Source organism: Rhinolophus sinicus, linkage group LG07, assembly GCF_036562045.2.
Source record: "Rhinolophus sinicus isolate RSC01 linkage group LG07, ASM3656204v1, whole genome shotgun sequence".
Classification (NCBI taxonomy): Eukaryota; Metazoa; Chordata; class Mammalia; order Chiroptera; family Rhinolophidae; genus Rhinolophus; species Rhinolophus sinicus.
The window spans coordinates 108,218,420-108,242,681 of record NC_133757.1 but is presented as its reverse complement, the minus strand read 5'-3'; the positions used below and the strand labels follow the sequence as shown (position 1 = coordinate 108,242,681).

General features: G+C 42.8%; 1 protein-coding gene and 1 long non-coding RNA gene across 8 annotated transcripts in view; one reads left to right on the top strand and one right to left on the bottom strand.

Moving 5' to 3' along the window:
* Positions 1–156: 156 nt before the first annotated feature.
* The window catches only part of NR3C2 (nuclear receptor subfamily 3 group C member 2), a 308,032-nt gene continuing 283,926 nt past the window's right edge, over positions 157–24,262 (bottom strand). For all 4 annotated transcript variants that reach the window (XM_074338455.1, XM_074338457.1, XM_074338454.1 and 1 more), the window contains exon 9: positions 157–2,907. In XM_074338455.1, coding sequence (XP_074194556.1) covers positions 2,752–2,907 — 156 coding nt within the window. In that variant the 3' untranslated portion in view covers positions 157–2,751. The remainder of the gene's footprint in view (positions 2,908–24,262) is intronic.
* Positions 2,898–24,262, top strand: LOC109446904 (uncharacterized). Of its 4 annotated transcripts, XR_002137289.2 has the most exons (12): positions 2,898–3,035; positions 4,064–4,193; positions 5,927–5,984; positions 6,371–6,468; positions 6,773–6,875; positions 7,100–7,193; positions 8,525–8,808; positions 16,493–16,659; positions 18,149–18,232; positions 19,167–20,030; positions 22,887–23,026; positions 23,523–24,262. It is a non-coding gene; the product is annotated as an uncharacterized LOC109446904 (long non-coding RNA). The 4 variants fall into 4 exon arrangements; XR_012498192.1 differs by lacking the exon at positions 8,525–8,808; XR_012498193.1 differs by lacking the exons at positions 5,927–5,984; positions 8,525–8,808.

The following is a 24,262-nucleotide window of genomic DNA, read 5'->3' as shown; positions in this document are numbered from 1 at the left end:
CCATGCAACTAACACAAGGCTCTTTGTAACATGGGGGTAAAAACCTGTTACTCCATCTTGGATGTAGGCAGAAGCACATATAATCAAGATTTAGAGGGGCACAAAATCCAGGAGTCCCCATAGACATTTCAAATGAACTGTTTCCAAAACAACAGGTGATTAAAGTAAAGGATTTATTGTAATCTGCTTACAGTCCTTTGCAAAGACAGACATATGTTTTTGCATAAAGATATAAATTGCTTCATTTTAAACTAATTTAGTATTTTTTAATTATATGAAGAAGTTCTGGTGAATTATGAATTGTACCAAACCAAGATTTTTTTAAAGAGCAATATGGTACAAAAATAAGAGCAGACAGACAATTTGGACTGGGACAGGCATTCAACAGTGAATTTAGAATATGGCTTTGCTGTTTAATCAAGCAAAGTTACCTGGAGACACACAGAGCCAGTAACTTTGTTAATACAAAAAGCTGATGCAGACCGTCTCCATCCCAAACCTGGTTACGTTGAAATTCTGATTTCATAAAAAAGTCAGTCTGAGTCTGAGCTAAAAGCTGCTCTTGTAAGCCATTTCTTTTCTAGAAACGCCCAGTCTGCATGCTGTGTATTTGTCACCTTCCAAATGTGGCTTTCCTATTGCTGTGCATGTAAGTTGCGTTGGCTGTATTTAAAGAGTTGCCTATAAATTAAATTCTTGAAATTGCAAATTAGGTAAGGAAAACTCCTCCCTCTGAGTGCAGCTTTCACAGGTTTCCCCTTGCATAAGGCAGGTGTCTTTGGAAAGACAAGGTAATGTTGCCTGCATGGTGAACCCTGGAAAAAAGTGTGGAACCCAGTGCCACCTTCTCCTGGCCTTTGGGCTTCTCCAGCTACGGCTTTTAGGTTTTGGAAAATAATGTGACTTCACTGAGTACCTGATGATTATCATCACTTTTAAAAGATTAATTTGGCCTCTATTCAAAGTAGTTTATTTAGTGCAATCACATTGTTAAGTTTCCCCAGAGATAAATGTCTGTGATTTTGGGCAAGAGAAAAGCCATAAATTGCATCAGTGCCAAACAGATTAATGAATTACAAATTTTAGTGCCACTGTCTTGCTTATATGATCTGTAGTTTTTTTTTGTTTTTTTTTCCCTCCAAAACTGTTTGTGTATAAAATTTGTTAAAACCTACCTTTTAAAAATCTAAAAACCCTCTAATGATCGTGCGGTCTCCACGCCATTCTGATGGAACCGAGCCAATGTGCTTCTTCCCGGTACATCCCATAAAGACCTACGTGTTCCCGTGACCGGTTCCAGGAGTGCAAAACCCTTGCCAAGACCAGACATGAACATGTCACCTTTTACAGATGTACAGAGTGCGTGGACTTATTTTTTCCCCAAAGGAGAAAATTCGATTTTCTAAACTGGGATGAGAATCTGCTCACTGAGGCACTGCGTTTCTCCACAGTCCCACTCTCCCAGTGCTGATTCTGCTTCTTGAGGGAAAAGGAAAAGAGGCAGCTTTCCTGAAGCCGCACACTTCCAGGACCTTCTCCCGTGTGTGTTGTGAAGTGACACCTTCAGGGAGCTGCAGACAGTACAGCGATGGAAGCTGGAGGAAGCAGAAGCGGGAAACCGTGCTCAAGTCCCACGAACACCCCACGCGGGAGACCAAGGACGAAACGAAAAGGACAGGTAAAGTGGAAAGGCTTAAAGACAACCAAAGAGGTTTAAGTGTGGTTATTTACAACAGAGACTGTAAAATGGTAAATTAGATATGAAGCTAAAAAAGGCACAGCTTTCCCTTTCTTAAATACACTGTAAACGGTTCATTAGGCATGCAGAACATTTCACTTTACAAAAAAAAAAAATTTTTTTACTGTTTGTTTAGACAAAGATAGTACTTAAATAGTCTCCAGCAAAATAGAATTCTTTCAAAAATACTTTCCCATTCATCCTATTAACCATTGAAGTTTTTTTGTTTGTTTTGTTTTGTTTTGTCCATTTACAAAAGTTCCTTATACCTTATTTCAGGTCCTTCACAATTTATACATACAGTAATGTACAGCACAGCAAAAGACTGCAAAAAATTATTTGTAAAGCCAACACAATAGATACTAGAAATTAAAACCAAGGCATTTGTTTTAACATCTTATCCATTCTAATTAAATAATAAATGGACGCTAAAGGGGGTGGATACCAGTGATGCAGAGAAAGGCGGGCAAGTAAGAGCCAGAGGGGGTGCTATTTCCCCGCCACGTGCTCTTAGTACACAACAGGAATCTGTATAGATTTTTTTTTTCTGTTTTTGTTTTTTAAATAACAAAAGAATATTAATGCCCGATATAGACTATACGTTTTATGTGCAAACCAAGGGTAAGCTTTAAAAAGTCCATTAGTCCTTGAACCCTTTTAAAACAAGCAAACAATACCAGAAACTACATGGCATAGTTAAAACTTCCATCTGTTAAAATATCAAAATCAGAGTTATTGACTAGATATGGCTTTTCATCCAGAGGAACAGGAACGTGTTTCTAAGCGCTGGGGGCTGGAGAGGGAAGAATCCTTTGGACTGTTTGGGTCTCGCCAAATCCATGTCTAACTGCTTTCCCAGCTCCAAACCCTTGATGTGACTTTAAACTTGAGAAACTGTTGAACGAGTGTGAATCAACTATCACATGTTAAAAATATGATTTCTTGGGTCCTTCGTGGGTGTGGAATTACACAAGGAAACTTAAGGCAAAGTTCTTCTGCTAAGACATCTTCTGTCACTTCCTGTGAAAGTAAAGGGGCTTGGCGTTCCCGGATTCCACCTTTGGCAGCTGGTCACTGATGATCTCCACCAGCATGGCAGGGAACTCCACTTTCAGGGCCTGCGACTCTCGGAAGGTATAGAAGCAAAATTCCAACAAGTCACGCACCAGCTGCAACACAGACAGAGAGGGGACATGACACGGAGGCCTGATTGCCATCCCCAGCCCTGGACCCCTCTGTGTTAATCTCATGTGGAAAATCAAAGAGCAACCTTTGGAACTCCAACCAGGAAATTGCGGTCAGTGAAGCAGCCTAATTCCTCAGTCTTTGGGGGTGGGGGGAGGGAGAGAAAGGTGCTCACAGCACCTGGCATGTGATAAGCCTCTCATGCAAAGAGCTGTGTAACTTTGGGATTAGATCTATCAATCAGTCACAACAGGGACAGTGACAGAATTCAGTGGCTGCTGGGTCACTGAATTGCTTTCATCAAATTCTTATTTCTAAACGTGTGAATTGGGTGCAGCAGGTATGTTCAGGTAGCTCTGGATGTCCGTGATGGGCCTTCCTGAGGCTGTAAGGTGGGCTAGGGGTGGAGGGCAGGCGCTGGCGCAGGACAGAGCGCCCTAGTGGCAGGGGCTGTGACCCTTTAGGCGTGACTTGGCCCTGCCCATGGAGCTGTGACAGTGGGGCAACCAGGACTTCGAGCGGCAGTCCCCTGGCCCTTAGCCTCCTTCTCACCTTCGGGCTTCCTTCCCTGAGCTGGGGGCAGGGCTCAGACTTCTGTCACTTTCTTTGGATTTTTCCCCAGCTTCACTGAGATATACTTGGCATATAACAGACCTTTAAGGTGTACAACGGGTTGATTTGATACATTTATACGTTGTAACATGATTAGCTAACACCTCCGTCAGGTCACATAATTATACCATTTCTTTTTTGTGGTGAGAATACTTACTTGGCAAATTTCAAGTATATAAGACAGTATTATCAGCTGTAATCACCATGCTGTACATTCGATCCCCAGAACTCATTCTTAGAACTTGAAATTTCTACTATTTGACCAACATCTTCCCATTCTCCCCAACCCTGGTCACCACCATTCTACTCTCTGTTCCTGTGAGTATGGCTTTTTTAGATTCCACCTGCAGTATTTGTCTTTCCCCATCTGACTTATTTCACTTAGCACAATGCCCTCAAGTTCCATCCATGTTGTAGCAAATGGCAGGATTTCTTTCTTGGCTGACTAATACTCCATTGTGTGTATATATACTAACTACATCTTCTTTATGCATGCATGCGTCCATTCTCATCCTCTTCCTACTGCAGGCGGATTTTGAGAGAGCGAGAGAGAGCATCAAGGAACATGTTTGTGTCGTCTTGCCTGCCCAGCCATTTTCCCTACTCTGTGACCCAAGGACCTTTCTCATCTTCCTGGATCTGACCCACTCCCAATTCTGTAAGTTAAATAATAATAACAACCCACAAAGACAGTATAGCATTAAGAGTTGCTATTCTATTTACAAGGAATATAATTTCGAATCACAAAATATACTTTGCTTTTTCTTTAGTTAATTCCATATTCCATTATGGGAGAAATGACTTTTGGTCATTTCCCACTGTAGTAAAGCATGCAATATTAATGTTACATGTCATAAAAGTGATTCTGGTGGAAAACACATCTGTAACTTTCCCTCAGGATTTTTTAAAAACTTAATTAGCAAACTTAAATGGAGTTGGATAGTAAATAACTGTGTGGTAAAGGCCTTCATTACAAACCAGCCATCGAGAAAAATCTCACTGGGAAAAATATCTGATGCTTCAGTTTGGGCCCACGCATGTCTGCCGTGCTGTTTCTCTAGATAAGTTCCAGGGACTGTGGGGGTTACCGAGTGTGCTGCACCCACAGGATGTGGGGGCCAAATAAACTGGGACATAGCATGTGCACTGTCTGCTGGGCAGGCTCACACACAGCGTTAGCTTTGTGAATGCTGGGCTCCAGTTTCCCCACTTATAAAACGGAGGGTGATAAGGGGTGCCGGAGAGGCCTGAAGGCCTGACCTGGCATGAAGGTGTGCTGCAGGGTGAAGCCTCTTTACTGCAGTTCTCCCTCTGGTCCCAAGCTCCTTCCACCATAACACACCGGTTTTCTCTATGGAACAGTTTACAGGAACCTGCTCTGCGTTATCGTTGTGTGACTTGCTCCCCCCTTGTATAAAGTGAGGGACAGGAGAACTCTTGTTTTCTGCCTTTCCAGGAAAGAAAAAGAAAATTAAGAAACTTGTCATCCCATTTTTTACTTTGGGGGGAGGGGCAGTGGCTGTGAAAGCTAAAAGCCACGCTGGGTCCCTCAGTTGTAACGTGGTGCCACGAGTATGTCAGCAGTGCCAGCTGTCAGCCATGCCCTTCAGTGGGGGACAGCAGAGTCCTGAGCGCCATAGCCATGTGGCCTAGGGCGAGAGCAAGCGTGGGGTCACATGAGCCAGCCCACTGACATCTGAAACAAGTTACTGGGCAGGGCCCCTTCGGGAGTCTATCTGTAAATGGGAGGCAGCAATGCCAAGCCATAAATGCGATAGGAGATGCACAGAAGAGGAAATCAATTCTTGCCCATGAGGCAGCATCTCTGTGAACCTGTGAATGGGGACAAAGCCCAGGCCTTTTCCTCCCTTGTCTGTAACACCCACAGCCATGTGTTCTCAGCACCGGGCATCGCCTAGGAGATGCTGAGAAAAGCAGAAGGGAGAGAGCCCGGGGCCATGGGCTCGGCTGTTTTTCCTTGCAGGTTGGCTGGGGACAAGTGTCCCAGACACTACTCACTAACCATGCATATTAACCTGGGCCTGGCATTTCCCGCCCACCTCTGTTCCATGTTCCAGAGACTGAGAAAGCAGCTTGTTGCCAGTCATGAGCTGCTACCCAGAGCTTCTGTTTACAGTAATGCCTTGGCCAACTGTGAACGGATGGGGCCTTGCTGGGGCGGGGGCACTGCCCTGGCAGCTCCAGGCCAGGTATCTAACCCTACGGACACTGAGAGGGAGAGGGCGCTGTCACCACCAGCCACTCTCAGGAAAGGGCTCTGTCTTGGGGTGGCCAGGATTTTCATGGGCTGGAAGCTTAGGGAACCTCAGCAGCTGCTCGGAATCCTGCTGGGCCCAGCCTGCCCTGGAACAAGGCTGAAAACCTTTGCAGGACGCCAGCCAGCAGACCCGGAGCCAGGAACCGCAGGGGGTGACGTCAGGGATCATCTGTGAGTACCACAGCCAGGTGCCCCCGTCATGGGGTGAGAAATGGCCACATTGGCCCAGGCGGGAGGTTCTGCCGCCAAGTGCGCGCTGCCCCTTAGAGCCCTCCCAGAGTCCTCTGCAGGCCTGACCTCACGCAGCCCCTGGGCCAGATCCACAAGCCCCGGCCCTTAGGACCTGTTTGAGGTGGGATGCTGCTACAGTACAGGGACGCCGGCGCTGTGGAAAATACAAGACACAGGAGAGGCGAAGCTGCAGGTGGTCTAGGCCTAGAGCTGGGCGAGAAAAACGGGGTGAGGAGGGACCTTGCCAGCCAGCAGACACTGGCTGCTGCGCCAAATGGAGGTGTCATGATGAAGTGTCTTAACACATATGCATGGGTGTCTCCTAGGTGTCAGCCTGGTGCAATGCAGGGGTGCACGTGGAGAAACCCAGCAGGCAGGGCCCCTGCCCGAGCCCAGAGGAGCCAGGAAACAAGAGTACACACAGGTACGGTACACAAGCCCTCACTAGATGCTGTCCCCAACCCCCTCTAGGGCAGGACTGGCTACTGCCCCCAGTACAGAGAGTTGGCAGAGATAGGCCAGGCTGTGGTCACACCCTGGAAGGTGGCGCTGCTGGGTGGTGGCTGTGCGTCACTAAATAGTATCTACTAGAGCCCAAACCACTGTTCCCCCTGCAAAGTTGGAAACTACCATGAGGAGCTGCGTTCATCAGCGCCTGCCACAGGCCTGGTGTGTGTGGTGGGGGGAGAGCCAGACCTTCTCAAAGGCCACCTTTTAAATCACTTCAGGATGACTCTGTGTGGACAGCCCTCTAGGGATCATCCAGAAGTTTCCTCGGCCCCACGGCATGGAATCATTTTTTAAAAATGTCACTCATTCTCTTCAAATGATGTGAGTATACGCTTTTTCTACTGTTGCCCTTCCTCCCTGCGGTCACCTCCCCGGCCCCAGGGCTACTGGGAGCCCCAGCCTAAGATCCTTTCTCTCTGCTGAACGCACAGATGCCATATTTTGTTTGTAAATTCCTTGCCAATTAGTGGCAGAGCCAGGTGACACCATGTCTGCTTTATGCTGTGGTTCACATCTCTCACCGCTATAACCTTTCCCACTGGCAGCTCCTCACACGGCCTGTGAGCTCCTTGAGGACGGGAACCACCCATGCAGCCACGCAGCTCCCAGGAGAGGCCCCTTCCTGTAATCTCTGAGCAGGTAAGGAGCTGAGGCCCTTGCTCCTCTGGCTTTTTCCAACCTCTTCCATGCCCAGGAATAACTTAATGCAGCAGTAATTGTTTTTAGGGTGCTGGCTTGCTAGTTTTAGTCAATGAACCCAAACACACACTGGGTAATATAAATGGGCATCGTCATTTTAGTGGCACTAATAATACAAAACTCAATGTGTGAAGCAAACCTCATCTATCAGTACACAAAGATAACCCCTTTTATCGTTCCCTGTCGTCCGATCTCCTTCCACTTGTTTATGTTGGGTTTTAAGGTGACTTCGTATGTATGCCATGAACCCCATTCCTGATCTCTGTGGTCAGCAGCATGGGAGTGGGAGGGTGGTCATGGCGACAGAGATAAAAGCTCTCCGCTGATGGCCTGGCAGCATGAATGCCTTCATTGCAATGAGACAAAGAGCCAGGCCTGGGCTGCCTTCTCAATATTGATTCCCACTGGCCTTTCCTGGTAACACTGGGCTAGATGGAGAAGCAAGAACCCTAATTATAATCAGTAAGGGTCCTACATTAGTAGGAATCAGAAAGAGTCTTGTGCGAGGACTCTTCATTCTGTACAAAAATGCATCTGTTGGGATCACAGAGGTTTATTGAGCTAGACGCTCAGCATGATTTATCCAGCCCAATGGGCCACAGCTGTCAGAGGAGCCTGGGGAGGTCAGAGTGGCTGCCGACATTTGCTGGCTCTGATGAATGAAGCCATCAGGCTCTTTAGTGCCTTTTCCCCACTCTCCCTGAGTCATCACCCGGAGCCTCTCCCCCTGCCCAGCTCACGTCACAAGCAGTGGCCTCTCAGGGTGCCTGCCAAGCAGGGGGGGTCTGCTGCTGCTCTTCTAGGGCTGTACAACCACTGAGTGGGGACGGAGCACCTGAAGGACAGCTTTCCTGGAGTGGGGTCCCCTGTGCTTTCAACAGCATGTTCATTTCTCAGAAGTTATCTGCTGACTCTAGAACTCTCACCTAATTAGGATTGAGCTTTTGTCTGAAATGAGCACGGCGGGGAGGTTTGAAGCTTTATTGTCAAAGATCAGAATTTTAGCAGCTCTACTGATGGGGTTAGGGGCAAAGATACAGAGTTTAACTCTGAATTCTGTGACAGTAATGAAATGGCCAGCGACTGATTATATAGTCCAGGTGTTCCTGCAGTTGCCTTGTGGCCACTGGACAGTGTCGTGCAGGGATTATATAAGGAGTATGGACTTCATTCAAAACCTTCATCCAGTGCGGAAGACGTACGTGGGCTAAACATGATAGTAACTCAGTGCAACAGACCCCAGATTTAGCAGCTTTTGTTTCTACACCCAGAAGTAGATATAACCTTTAACAGCACAGTGGAACCAGTGCTCTGCTGAGTGTTCCTGGGAAGCTCTTAGAGGCTGCACTTGAGAGAGGCCTGAAGGCCTCCCACATGTGACTGAGAGAAAAAGAATCAGAAAGATACCATCAGGCGTGATGGCAGTGTAAGATGGTGCCTCCTTTGTGACCCCGCCCCACTTCAACGAAGACTTGGCCATCCATCCATGAACGAGTGCCTTTGTGTGTCCTCTACACCACGGGAGGAGTCCTGCCCACCCTTCGTCCAGGACCAGGTAAACACCTTATTATGAGCTGTGGAACCGGCAGAGCAGTGCACCTACCACACCCTTTTACCACAGTTGGGGGAAAAAACCTAGAGATTGCTGACCTGGGCAGATACCCATAGACAAGAGGGAAACTGCAGAAATCCAGCCTTCCCTGGGGGAAATTGCAGCACGCCATGGGAGAAGGAAAAAAAAGTTTGGATGCAGCGGAGACAACTTGCCCAGCAGCACCCCTGCCCAAGGCAACAATGGACGGGGCTGAACTATTGGGGTGTCAGGCACAGTGAGTGCCTGGCTACCCTAGGGGTTCAGCTGGAGAAGCCCTGTTCTCTTCAGCAGGACCTCCTGACTGGGAGGAGGAAGGAGATTGGAAAAGAGGCAGATAAGTATATAAAAAGGTATTAAAGGAATAACTAGGATCCCTGCTGACTGTGTTCAACAGGAAGTCTACCCATGAGCCTCTGGGAACACAACACCTGGGGATCTCCCTACTGGGTCTGCAGGCACCCCCCCAAAGCCCCACCTGCCAAATCCACACCTACCTCACTCCGTGGCGGGCTCTTTGTGTGCACTTCCAAGTATGGAGGCAAGAGCAAGACCCAGTAGGGAGTGACCCCAGAAACAGCACAGGGTCAAGGGAGAAAGCACTAACTTAAACCATAGCACCACCTTCTGGAAAACAAGAGTCTTCCAGCAGCAAGCCTGGTGAGTGGCAAGAACCAAAGACCTAAAAAGCCACAAGGGGGAGCAAGGCAAGAGTACTGAGTACCCATACAAAGGCAGAAAAACTAGATAACATCAGCACCAATGAAGAGAATACTAATCTGAAGACACTAGCAAAGATTTAAGGAGGTGTCTGCAACTTGAAATGAGAGCAGTGATACAGAAATCCAATGAATGTTAACAATCATGGTAACATGTCATCATCAAACGATAATTTCTAATAACCGAGTTCAAAGCCATGTAATTTTGTGATCTTGCTCATAAAGAATCCCAAATCTCCGTTTTGAAGAAACTGAATGAGCTAACAGAAAACTCAAATACAAATCATGAAAAACTATAGGTCAAAATGACATATTTACTGATAATATAGAAATCATAAAACAAGAACCAGAAATTATGGAGCTGAAGAACTCAATGAGTGAAATGAGAAATGTAAAACAGAGCATCTGTGATAGAGCAGAGCAAGTGGAACACAGACTAAGTGAGTTAGAGGATAGGAATCGTGAAATAACCCAGTTAGAGGAGAACGAAAAAAAAAAAAAGAACGAAAATGAGTAAAGAAAGCCTATGTGATCTATGGGATGTCATCAAAAGAACAAGTATTAGAATAACTGGGATTCCAGAAGAAGAGAAGGGGTAGGAAGTTAATTTAAAGAAATAATAGCTGAGAACTTCCCAAACTTGGGGAGAGAATTGAATCTGCAAGTTCACAAAACTAATAGATCATCCTATTATCTCAATGCACAAAGAACTTGTCAAAAATTAAAGATGAAAGAATTCTAAAAGCAGCCATGGGAAAAAAGATTATAACCTACAAAGAAACCCCCATTAAATTATCAGTGGATTTCTCAGCAGAAACCCTACAGGCCAGGAGAGAATGGGATTAGATATTCCAAGTATTGAAAGAAATTGCCAGCTAAGAATACTCTATCTGGCAAAGTCATCCTTCAGCTATGAAGGAGAAATAAAGACTTTCCTAGACAAACAAAAGTGGAGACAGTTCACGACCACTAGGCCTGCCTTGCAAGAAATGATGAAAGGAGCTCTTCAAGCTGAAATAAACAGATGCTAATCAGAGACATGAAAATATGCAACACAATGGTAAATAGATTTAGAAAACTCGAATTCTGTGAGAGGATGCTGTTAACCATTTAACTATAGTCAAGTTCAAAGGAAAAGAGTATTGAGAATAATCACAGCTTCTGTAATTTATTGATATACAACATAAAGAGAGGTAAATAATGACATCAAAGATATAAGAGGTAGAGTACAAGAGTGAAGCTTTTATAGACAATTTAAGTTGCTGTCAGCTTAAAATGGACTGTTTTATCTATGGGGTGTCTTACCGTGTTTCCCCGAAAATAAGACCGGGTCTTATATTAATTTTTGCTCCAATAGACGCATAAGGGCTTATGTTTAGGGGGTGTCATCCTGAAAAATCATGCTAGGGCTTATTTTCCAGTTAGGTCTTATTTTCGGGGAGACATGGTATATAAGCTTCATGGTGACCACAGAGCAAAAACCTAGAGTAGATGCACAAAAGATAAAGAAAGGGGAAACAGAGCATATCACCATCGAAAATCAACGATTTACAAAGATAGGCTGAAACAGACAATGGAAATACAAACCAGCGAGAAAAAGTAAGATAGCATTAATAAGTCCTTACGTATCAATAATAACTCTAAATGTTAATGGATTGAATTTGCCAATTGAAAGGCACAGAGTAGCGGGATGGATAAAAAAGTTAGATCCAACTTTATGGTGCCTACAAGAGACTCACACTTGAAGGACATACATAAGCTCAAAGTGAAGGAATGGAAGAAGATGTTCCATGAAAATGAAAACCAAAGGAAAGTGGAGGTAGATACTTATGTCAGACATAATAGATAGACTTCAATCCAAAAATGAGCACGAGAGATAAAGAAGGTCAAAATATAAAGGGGCCGATTCATCAAGAAGATACAATCGTAATAAGGACTTCAAACCCACGTTATTCCAGACAGAAAAAGCAACAAGGAAACACTGGACTTGAACCATACACTAGGAAAAACAGACCTAGCAGACATGTACAGACACATTTCATCCAACAAAAGTAGAATACATACTCTTCTCAAGTGCATCGGAACATTCTCCAGGATAGACCATATAATAGGACACAAGACAAGTCTCAGCAAATTTAAAAAGATTGAAATTATACCAAGAATCTTTTCCGACTACAATGATATCAAAGTAAAAATCAACAAGAGGAGGACTGAAAAAAATCTACAAATATGTGGAAAATAAAACACTTCTGAACAACCAGTTGGTCCAAGAAGAAATCAAAAGGGAAAAAAACAAACAAAAACAAAAAACCATGAAAATGGAAACAAAATATTCCAAAACCTATGGGATGCTACAGAAGAAGTTCAGAGAAGAAAGTTTATAGTGATAAATGCATATATTAAGAAGTTGGAAGATCTCAAATAAACAACCTAACTTTACAACTCAGAGAACTAGAAAAAGAACAAACTCAGCCCTAAGTTAGCACAAGGAAAAAACAACAAAGATCAAAGTGAGCAGAAAATAAGAGACCAGAAAAATAATAGAAAAAAATGAAACTAAGATGTGATTTTTCAAAGAGGTAAAATTGACAAATCTTTGACCAAGAAAAAAAGAAAAGGCACAAATAAAATCAGAAAGAGGAGACATTACAACTGATAAAACAGAAATACGACAGATCACAGACACTACTGTGAACGGTGAGATGCTAACACATTGGACAACCTAGAAGAAATGGATAAATTACTAGAAATATACAACCTGCTAAGACTGAATCAGGAAGAAATAGAAAATCTGAACAGACCAATAATGAGTAAGGAGATTGAATTGGTGATCAAAAACCTCCCAACACAGAAAACCCAGGAACAGATGGCTTCCCTGGTGAATTCTACCAAATATTTAAAGAATGAATGTTAGTCCTTCTCAAACTCTTCCAAAAAAAAACAAGAAGAATAGGGAACACATCCAAACTCATATTATATGAGGCCAGCATTATCCTGTAGTACCAGATAAGGCACTACAAGAGAAAACAAAACACAAGGGACCAATATCCCTGATTAATAGAGATACAAAAATGGTCAACAAAATGTTAAACCAAATTCAACAACTCATTAAAAGGATTATACACCATGACCAAGTGGGATTTATCTTTGCTATGGCAAGGACGGTTCAACACATGTAAATCAATGTGATACACCACATTAATAGAATGAAAGAGAAAAATCACATAATCATCTCAATAGATACAGAAAAAAGCATTAGACAAACTACAACATGCTTTCGTGATAAAAACAGATTGGATATAGAAGGAATCTACCTCAACACAGTAAAGGCCTGACAAACCCACAGCTAACGTACTCAACAGTGAAAAATGGAAAGCTTTTCCTCTACGATCAAGAACAAAACAAGGGTGTTCCCTTTCACCACTCTTATTCAACATAATACTGGAAGTCCGAGCTAAAGCAATTAGGAAAGACAGAAATAAAAGGCATCCACATTGGAAAGGAAGAAGTAATAGTATCATTATTTACACATGATATGACTTATATATAGAAAACCCTAAAGATTCATCCTCAAAACTGCTGAAACTAATCAACAAATTTAGTAAGTTGCAGGATATAAAATCAGCATACAGAAATCAGTTGCATTACTATACACTAACACCTAAACATTTAGAAAAGAAATAAAGGAAATTATCCCATTCACGATAGCAACATAAATAAAACAGAATTTTGTGGTTCCATACAAATTTTAGGAATTTTTTTTCTATTTCCAAGAAAAAGGCATTAGAATTTTGATAGTGACTGTGTAGAATCTATATATGGCTTTGGATACTATGGCCATTTAAAAAAAATATTAAGTCTTCCGATCTATGGACATGGGATATCTTCCCATTTGTGTCTTCTGTAGTCTCTTTCATCAAAGTCCCAATTCTTAGGACAAAATTTAACCAAGGAAGTAAAAGATCTCCACAATGAAAACTAGAAGACTTTGATGAAAGAAACTGAAGAATGTTTTTTAAAATGTCCGTAGTATCCAAAGCCAAAGCCATATATAGATTCTATACAGTCACTATCAAAACTCCAATGTCTTTTTCTTGGAAATAGAAAAAAAATCCTAAAATTTGTATGGAACCACAAAAGACTGAATAGCCAAAGAAATTGTGGGAAAGAAGAACAAAGCTGGAGGCATGACATTTCCTCATTTCAAACCATATTGCAAAGCTAAAGTACTAGCATAAACATAGACACAGACCAATAAAACAAAGAGAGCTCAGAAATAAACACCTACATTTATGGTCAACTAATATTTGACAAGGGAGCCAAGGACACTCGGTCTCTTCAATAATTGTTCGGAAAACTGGATAACTAAATGCAAAAGAATGAAGCTGCACCCCTGTCTTACACCACTCACAAAAATTAACTTGAAATGGGTTAAAGGCTAAACATAACACCTGATACCATGCAACTCTTACGAGAAATATAGAAAATAAGCTTCTTGATATTGGTGTTGCCTATGATTTTTTAGATGTGACACCAAAAGCACAAGCAACAAAAGTAAAATCCAACTAGAACTATATTAAAATAAAAAGCTTCTGTGCAGCAAAAGAAACAACAACAACAAAATGAAAAGGCAATGCACAGATTGGAAGAAAATGTACTGGATAAGGCATTAATATCCAAAATATATAATAAACTCATATATTTCAATAACAAAAAACAAACAAAACAAATAATCGAATTAAAAATGGGCAGAGGAACTGAAGACATTTTTCCAAAGAAGACATACAGATGGCCAACATGTACATGAAAAGTTGCTCAACATCACTAATCATCATGGAAATGCAAATCAAAACCACAAGGAGATGTCACCTCACACCTTTCAGATTGGCTATTACCAAAAAGACAGTAACAAGTAGTGGCAAGGATGTGGAGCAAAGGGAACCCTTGCACACAGTCGGTGGGAATGCAAATTGGTACAGCCACTGTTGAAAACAGTATGGGGGTTCCTCAAAAAATTAAAAATTGAACTACCATATGATCCAGCAACTCCGCTCCGGGGTCTACATCCAAAGCAAATGAAAACCGGATATGGAAGAGACACATGCACTCCCATGTTTACTGCAGCAGTATTCACAGTCGCCAAGATCTGGAAACAACCTTAAGGGTCAAAGAAGTGGTACATGTGTATACAGTGGGGTATATTCAACCGCGAGAGAGGAGGCGCTCCTGCCATCCGTGACTACATGGATGGACTGTGAGGGCATTATGCTGAGTGACATAAGTCGGACAGAAAAAGATAAATACTGAATGGTATCACTTCCATGTGGAATCCGAAAAAGCAAACTCAAACACAGAGAGTAGAATGGCGGTTACTAGGGGCTGGGGGGAACTGGGCAGATGTTTGAGGGTAAACCAGTAGAGAAATAAGTCCTGGAGATCTAATGCACACTGCAGTGATTACAGACAATGATACTGTATCATAAACTTTAAACTGGCTAAGAGACGAGATCTTAATTGTTCCCACCACGAAAAAGAAATGATAATTACGTGACGTGATAGAGGTATTAGCTAATGCTTTGGTGATAATCATGTGGCGATATACAAGTGTTGTGGCAGCACATTGTACATCTTAAACTTAGACATTATGTCAATTAGAGCTCAGTAAAAAAGGTACCATCAGAAAACGATCTGAGAAGATTGGTCTTTAAATGCTCACCAAAAGGCATTTCATAGCTAAACACTTAACCGGCGAGCACACTAGTGTGTCAGCTAAATTCTAGGCCTTTGCAAGGCATTTGGGGGATTAGCCTGATGCTCGGAGGCTCTGTGGCAGCACTGGCAGCAAAGCCGCCATCTGGGGGGGGGGGGGAGCTTTTGTTGATTCGTGATTTTACAAAAGGGCTGCTCTCTCCTCCCAACGACTAGTCTATGGACAGGGACAGGGAGCGTCTGGATTCACGTGTCTCCCTGAGGCAGCAGACAGGCCTCCAAAGGGCTCTGCTGGCGCTGCTGTGAGCCCTGCCTGCAGATTGTAGGTAAGGGGAACCCCAGTGAGGGTAGCCAAAGCCAGGGCTCCAGGCCAGAAACGTTCCCTCTGGCTCTGCTTCCAGAGAGCGCCAGCACCTGGTGGACAGGGAGGCAGGGTTGTCCTGTGTGGCCTCACGGGGCTGTTCTGGAGTCGAGGCTGCTGCAGGCTCGAGCAGTGAACAGTCTGGGTCAGACCAGCTGCCCAGGAACGGGCTGCTGCTCGGGTGGGAAGTAGGTACAGCTCAGCATTTCATGAACAATCAAGGGCATTTCTGAAAACTCACCCTTGACTTCTATCCATTAGCGTCTGATTATTATTGGAGGTTACATTTTAATTGGTTCTTCATCACCGTTTTTATAATAAAAGCCAATCACTGATCTCTGCTCAGTGATGAATAGTAAATCTTCAGAATACGTTGTTTGGATGCTGTGCCAAGCAAGATGACTTCAATTTCCTTCTAACGTTTTTTGTATTTAAATTTATTTAATTTCCACCCTGTTTAAGTTTCCTTGTATTATGAGCCTCGTTCTAGATTGCAGTTCCGCCTTCTTGTGAATAAGGTCTATTATTGTACATTACATGTGAAAAACACAAAGAAAAATGGCACAATGGAAAAGGGGAAAGTAGAGTTTCAAGATAAAGGGATAATTAGAACATTGATGAACAAAGGAATTCTAATGAAAGGGTTGTGTTTAAAATGCATCGGCCTGCTACTGTATATAGAAGTATGAACTTTTCCTGATTTTGTGTTCAATATTTCCTAGATTCTTGCTGCCATTGTACACTACACTGAGTAATGTAAAAATCTAAACCAATTTCTGTTTATATTAATAAGTTACCAACTTTAATATCAGGTTAAATCAAGATTAAGCAGTTAAATCCGTATTTCACTCTCTCACAGAAAAGCAACACTAAGCAACAAGGGACCAAAGACTGCCTCTTCTGAACCACGTACCTGAGACCAAAGTGGTCTAATGTATTCCCTTGATTCTATGAGGCCATTGAATGAAATCAGGAGTTACCAAACTATATAGCCTGCAGGCCAAATCTGGGCCAATAACTGTTTTTGTAAGTTTTTTCATTTTTGTTTTGTTTTTTTCACTTTTAAATGGTTGAAAAAAATCAAAAGAATATTTTGTGACATATGGAAATTATATGAAATGGTTTTACTGGGACACAGCCAAGCTCATTCATTTACATATTATCTATGGCTGCCTTCGTGCTGCAATGGCAGAGCCAAGTAGTCGTGACAAAGATCCTGGGGACCTCAAAGCCTACCGTATTTACTGCCTGGCCCTTTAGGGGAAAAGTTTGCTGACCCCTAGATTGGCAGGCATGCGAAGGATTTCGTAACAGCTTATGGGAGAATGGGTTTTGGTTTTTGTTAAAATATGTAAATCAAGTGTAAGATGTCTCCTGGTTTCAGAAATATTAAATGCGAAAAAAAAGAAACTCTGTGAAGCAAGAGATACGGTGGTAGCTAGATCTAGCTTTCCAAATATTATACAGATTCTCCGAGCCTTTAGGGAATGATTTAGAAAGAATCCTTGTACATAAAGGGGTTGAACAAGGTAACTGAAGCCATTATCTAAAGGCTCTAGAATCTGTCCTCCAAATGTTGACTTGCCATTACTCATGTCTTCCATTTTTAGCTGTACTTCTAGGAGTCACTGTCCTTTGACCCTACGCCCTGTAGGTCACATATAGTTACTGTTGATTCTCATTATTCGTGGCAGTTAAGTTCTGTTATATAGTCATTTCAGTGAATTTGCGAATAGTGAACCCTTCCTCCTAGGGGAAAGACAGGATTAGGTTCCCATGAGCTACTGGTCACAACATTTTTAGTATAAATGATCAATACATAACCTTGTTTCGTGTTCATTTCTGTTTAAAGACGCCTCGTTTAATGTATATTGCTGATTGCTTAACACTGAACTCATGGCCAACAGCATTTTAAGTCATGCCAGAATGAAGCTTATCGAACACACTTCTTTTCTCCATAAAGCACATCACAGCCTTCTTGCACTTAAGAACACAAGACAGTGTGTCAACACTACATTTGGGGACAATTTTAAATGGCAAAATCACCAATGACAATGCAAAAAAAAAAATGTGGCACTAAATAGACCATGAAAAGAACACGTATTTACTGTGTGAGAGCTGAAACCAGGAGGGAGCACCTCAGCTGTGTGACCTTATTTGGAAACATGCACTATGGGCGACGCAAATATTTTACTGCTCTGCACTTCTGTGAATGATGGCAAAAGTACCATGAGTATTTGGGTGTTACACATAAATTTTAACTAGTATAGAACTTTATAAATACAGAATCTGTAAATACTGATGGGCTGTGTGAAACCATATACACTTTCTAGTCCCTTAAACCACGACCTTGATAAACAAAGTTGATCAACTGGCATCTATCTTCCTGGCCTTTTCAATCTCATTTAAAATGAACCGCCTTAGTCTACAACAGTGCTGATAATAATGTCTCTCTTTTCTATTGCTTAACAATGTCTCTCTCCAGTATGACATTTTTTTTACTATTGATTTTTAGGTCAACTATGGCCTTCGGTTTAAGGCTCCTTTCCAGTGTATCAGTGCGTCTCTGGGCCTCTTCAGTCCTCGCGCTCGGCTCCACGTAAGCTCTCTGCCTTCCCTGCCCCTGTGACCTTCCTTCATAGACAGACATATTTGCATGCTGCGCCACAGGCTGCAAGCTGCCCTTCCCACTCATCATCGCCTCTGATCAACATGACCTTGAAGTCGATTCTATTTTGCCCAGGACAGGCTGCATTACTTGTGGGGCCCCTTCTTCAAAGATGACTTACAATTTCAAGATGGTGACAGCAGAATAGTAAGCCCAGAGTGAGACCCTTCTATGTGTGGGGCCCCAGTGCGACACCTAACCCACCAGGAGCAACCAGGTGCAGGCTGGCTCTGCACTGCTGGCTCCACAGGTGCTCCTTTCCCCACTCCACTCCGGCCTCACTTAGAAACCTGGGAAAATGCACTTAATCACTCCCTGTCTTAATTCTTTTCTCTATAAAAGGGGGGGGGGGAGTAAATATTACTATTATTCCTTTTTTATAGAGAAAGGACTTAAGATGAGGTGATTAAGTGTAAATAGTAATATTTACATCCTTGCCTCATGGAGATATTAGAAGGATTTGATGGCAGGACTTAGGAAGAAAGGCACTAGCTAAATCCCAGGTATTACATGGTTATTATATATTGTAAGAAGAGGGATTTAGGCGGCATAAGAGGGGGGGAATTACTGACACAGGTGTTAGACAATGAGGTAGTTTTCCCAAATCTTCCCCAGACATATTTCAGATTAGGAAGAGATTCCTGTGTGTCAGGTTAGATTTTGATGTGATTTTCTATGAGCATGGCTTCCAAGACCCTCGGTGGTTCTTTCCACATGACACTTTTTTTCCCAAAAAGCTCACCCTATGGCTTCATAAATCTCCAAGAGCCATGTAGAAATGGAATGAACAATTCCTCTATACATCCCCAAACAAAGCAAGGTCCTAGTTTTTCCCCAGCAGTCTTACCAAGCTTTTCTCTTACAGATTTTCAACACGAGCTACCAAAAATGGCAGATTCTGTCGGCATACGACTTATGAAACACTAATAACGAAGCCAAAGAAGTGGTTATCACAAGAAAAAATATTTTTTTACCCTCTCTTTAAATAAATTGGGATTAGACACAACTTTTAATTTTGCCAGTTAAGGATTAAAAGAAACTACTGACTGTTATTACAAGTTCATGAGAGAGAGGTTTTGACATCAAAACGTAAAACAAAACACAAAATGGGAGAAAATATTTGTAAATCAAATATTAGATAAGGGGTTAATATCCAGAACATGTAAATAACTCCTACAACTCAACAACAAAACAACTGAAAAATGGGCAAAGGGCTTGACTAGCCAATTCTCCAAAGAAGACACACAAACGGCATATAAGCACTTGAAAAGATGTCCAGCATCACTAATCATTCGGGAAATGCAAATCAAACCACAATGAGACACCACCTTAACACCCACGAGGATGGCCACTATCAAAAATACAGCAAATCACAAGTGTTAGAATGTAGAGAAGCTGGTATCCTCGTGCCCTTTCGGTGGGGATGTAAACAAAACTGGAAAAGAGTTTGGTAGTTCCTCAAAAATACTAACCATAGACTTGCCGTGTGACCCAGCAATTCTGTTTCTAAGAATATACCCAAAGGATTGAAAGCAGAATCCTGATGATATATATGCACAGCTGTGTTCACAGCAGCATTATTCAGAATAGTCAAGAGGTGGAAACAACCGACGTGTCTATCAACACATAAATGGATAAACAAAATGTGGTATAAACATACACTAGAATCTTAAAATGGAAGGAAATTCTGATTCATGCTACAACATGGAAGAAATCCGGAGGATAATATGTAAGTGAAATAAACCCGTCTAAATAAGCCAAATATTGTATAAGTTTACATATATGAGGTACCTAAAATAGTCAAATTCATAGAGACAGAAAGTACGATGGTTGCTACAGCTGGGGGGAGGGGACACAGGGAGTCATTTAAGAGATAGAGAGTATCTGTGCAGATGATGAGTTCTAGAGATTGTTTGCCTAACAATGTGAAAGCACTTAACACTAATGAATTATACAGGTAAAAATGGTTAAAGTGGTAAATTTTATGTTTGTGTATTTTACCATGATTAAAAAACAGGAATGACAAACTCTTATATTGAAGCTTTTTTTTTTCCTTTTTCTTATTTCTCTCAAATCTAATACAACTGCATCTTAGTAATAGAATATTGCCTGGCTATCGACCAGCAGTTCATAAGCACTATCTTAAATAGTCTAAATATTAGCCACTGAAAATATTACCATATTTTGCCATGTATAATGTGCTCTTGTGTATAATGCTCACCCACGTTTTTGGCCCAAACTTTCAGAGAAAAAAATACTTCGTTTTAATTTTGTAATTTTTTAATTCAAATTTCGATTTGTTTATAGTTAGGTACTTGCTTTTTGTATTATAAAGGAATTTTAGCATTTATTTATTTATTTATATTACACTTTTAACTCATAAGCATAAATAAAACAACTGAAAACATTTATATAGCTACAGAATTAGTACTACGCATGTATAATGCGCATTCTTATTTTTCCCTCAGCAATTTGGGCAAAAAGGGCATATTATATTAAATCAATCTTTTCCAAAGAGGTAAGGAAATAACCCAGGTTTTGCATGAAGGTGGCCATGGAAAACCATGAGCAACCGAGAGAGTTCTGGGGCTGCAAGTGGACGTTAACTGTCATTATAATTAAAGTGTAATATGAAAGTGACGGGTGAGAAAGGACTGAGGAAGAATATCACTGATAAAATCATGACTCGAAATGAACGATCAGCTGTGAAGTGGCATGGATGCCGTCAAGGCCAAACTCCTGTCTGCATCTACATCTCTTCAAATGCCACTCACCTCCATCTATGTATCTGTACATACTATATACATGTATATAGTACATCACAAAGCTTTCACTAATTCAAAATTACTCGTACATGGGTCTAAGTCTATACCGTTTGTTTTCGTGTTATTTACAAAGATAATTTGCTAAGCTACTGTGATTTCTGAGCTATACTTAAAACATAAACACGCAAACTTTGCGTGTTCTCTCAACTATATTTAAAATGCTCACTTACATACATGTCACATAACAGAAAAACTCACTTCTTTTCTATTAAAGCAATTTTGCTAAGGAGCTTTACTGGACATCTTGATTATTTTTTTTCCCTCCCAGTTTTGTCCTGTTTGCTTTCTGGCTTCTGCTATCATTACTGTCAACCTAGTGAACATTATCCCAAGTTAAATCAGTCAGCTACTCTTCTTAATAACCTCCTTGTTGCTATGGCTACTGCAAGTTTCCAGGCTGTTTGCTAACCGACCTTTCGCAGCTTTTGCCCATCTGACCCCTCACTCGCACAGTGGGGGTTTGCTGGCTTGTCTCCTGTGTCGCCCTTTTTACCTACTTATCTTACCTCGGCAGCTGCTCCTTCCCAGCTCTACAGGCACCTTCCCATTTTTGGTGCCTTGGATGTTTTTCTCTCTGGGTTCAGTTCCATCTACCCCCAGGCGTCACAGAGCACCGTGCGCTGTCACCCGAGTCTCCACAGGGCCAGTGTTCACCTGACACTGCCCACGGGCTGTCCCAAGGGCACCACAACTGCAGTACATGCAGAACACGGAGTGTGTCCTCCAAGAAAGCGCCCCCTGCATCCCCGCCTCGCCCAGCTCGCTATGTCCACATCCTCAGGGCCACCTTAGACCTGCTTCCTCCCCTCTCAACCTCCATCTCCTATCATCGCCAAGAGCCATCCATTCTACCACTCAGGTATCTCCCTGGCCCCCCACCTCCCCTGCTCTTAGCCCCCTCTCTTCTTACCTGGATCACCTCAGCAGCATCCTAACCTGCCCTCCTCTGACAGGTTCTCTAGTTCAGCTTTGTCCAACATGACTCTGCACTGCAACTAGCGACACGCGACTACTGAGCCCTGAACATGGGAACTCCATTTTAAATGGCACTTGTTTTCAATCAATTTCCATGTAAACAGCCACATGAGGCTAGTGGTTTCTGCACTGGACACAGCAGTGCTAGATTCTCTAGAGATGTGCTCAAAATCCCTCAGCAGCTTCCATAACACGGTTCACAGATACCTTCCTTCACTGTCTCCATCCTCATTTCTCTCCGTTCCTCCCTGATGCTCTTGGATACAATGAAATTCTCCTTTTCTCAAAATCACCATGCTTTCTCTCCCTTGGGATCTGAACTCCTTTGACTTGGAAGAGCTTCCCTTCATCTGTTAGGCAAACTCCTGCTTGTCGCTGGGGCTCAGCAATCGTTTCCCTCTTCTCCTGCTGTGGCCCCCTGGACCTGCCATCTATCCTCCCTCATACTCCATGTAGGGTGCTCACAGTCCACTTGGAGCACCTACCGTGCAGCTTTTTAGCTCCCAGTTCACTTCTGCCCTTGCCTCCTTAGCACCAGCACCAGGCCTGGCCTGGTGGAGGCTGCCGTCTGCGTGCCTGCCTGTCAGGGGGCTCACGTCGCAGAAGCGTTGCCCTCACTCAGATGCAGAGCCCTGCAGCAGCCCTTCCTTTGCACAGCCCCATGGAGACTGCTTAGAAAGTATAACCAAGATGGGAATGGCTCATTCCACAAAGTCTAAAACAACTGGGCACTGAAAGTATCTTCTTTTATGTAGCATCCTGGTTATTCAGATCTCTTTCAACAGGTTTAGGAAAACAGTAATCCAGCTGTTCTGCGGCTTCTCACAATGGGAACCCACAACAAACGAGGGGAGCTTGGAGAGGCAAAGTCATGACCACTGACCGACGCTGCCCTTAAGCCATGAGCACAAAGAAGGAGCGACAGGTAAGGACAGCCTTCCTGTCTATGAGGGGTTGCGTCTTCCAGCTGGCTTTGCGGCTCAGCTATGAGCATCTAAAACACACTGATCCTTGAACCGCCCGGACCTTTCCACGTCACACCCAAAGTCATCAATTCCTTATTTATCCACAGTATTGAAATAACAGGACATTCTGACCTATTTTTTCTATATCCTCCCTTTTTTAGTTTTAAATATATTTGATGCTTTTACCCAATTATATAAACATAAAACTGTTTTAAATGAAAATAAGCACTTACTGGCATAATTCACCCGGGACAATGCATTCCATACTACGTTATACCCTTGAAATGAAAAATCTGTCAAGGCAAATACTGGTCTCTATGTACTGCAGGAATGCAGAAAGACACTGAAAACTTCATTACTCTCCCTCTGGTTTCACCAACTACACAAACAGTAAGATCTGACATCTCAATTACTCGTTTCATTTGGAGTCTTTACCTATGAAAATTTCTTTTTCAGGAGGAGTGGATCTTCACACAATTTGCATCCTCCCCTCCCCTGGTGCCCTGGAAGACAAGGCTTTGCTCACTTAGCTTACTCTGGAATAAACAACGCTTCCTTTTTTTAGAATCTTTCTCAGTCATTGTCTTGTCAAAGAAGGAAGTATAACACTGCTAACAATTATATTATTTAACTCAGTGAGATAGAATGTGGCTTTGAATCTCTCTCTCTCTCTCTCTCTCTCTCTCTCTCTCTCTCACACACACACACACACACACACACACACACGGAAGTGCCAGCACTGGACACCCTATTACAGATATAGAATCAAATAACCTCATTTCACTGTCACCACGAGCAATGAGAAGAGAGGGACATTTCTCTCCACATGCTGAAGCAGCATGGCCAGCCTTTGTCTATTATCAGCAGTGTTCTGATAACCACCGGGACAAGGATTTTCCATTCACCAGCATCGATCCTTCCTGATGGTCACTGCCCAGCCATCTGCCATCATTTATCTCCATCATCAAACACCTTTAGTCCCTTCAGCGAATTAGAAAGTGGCTCAAGTCCACCCCAACAGGTTTTGAACGATAACTCCAGTCCCCCCGATAGATGAGCAGGAAGCACAGAATGCTGACAGTGAGCGCTGAGATGTGACGTGCCGTGGCCCTGCTCTGTATGGCTGCTCTAAGTGACTCATTCCACAGGACGTCCATGCTGCCAGTCCCACACTACGGGATGGTCTTGGCTGCCTG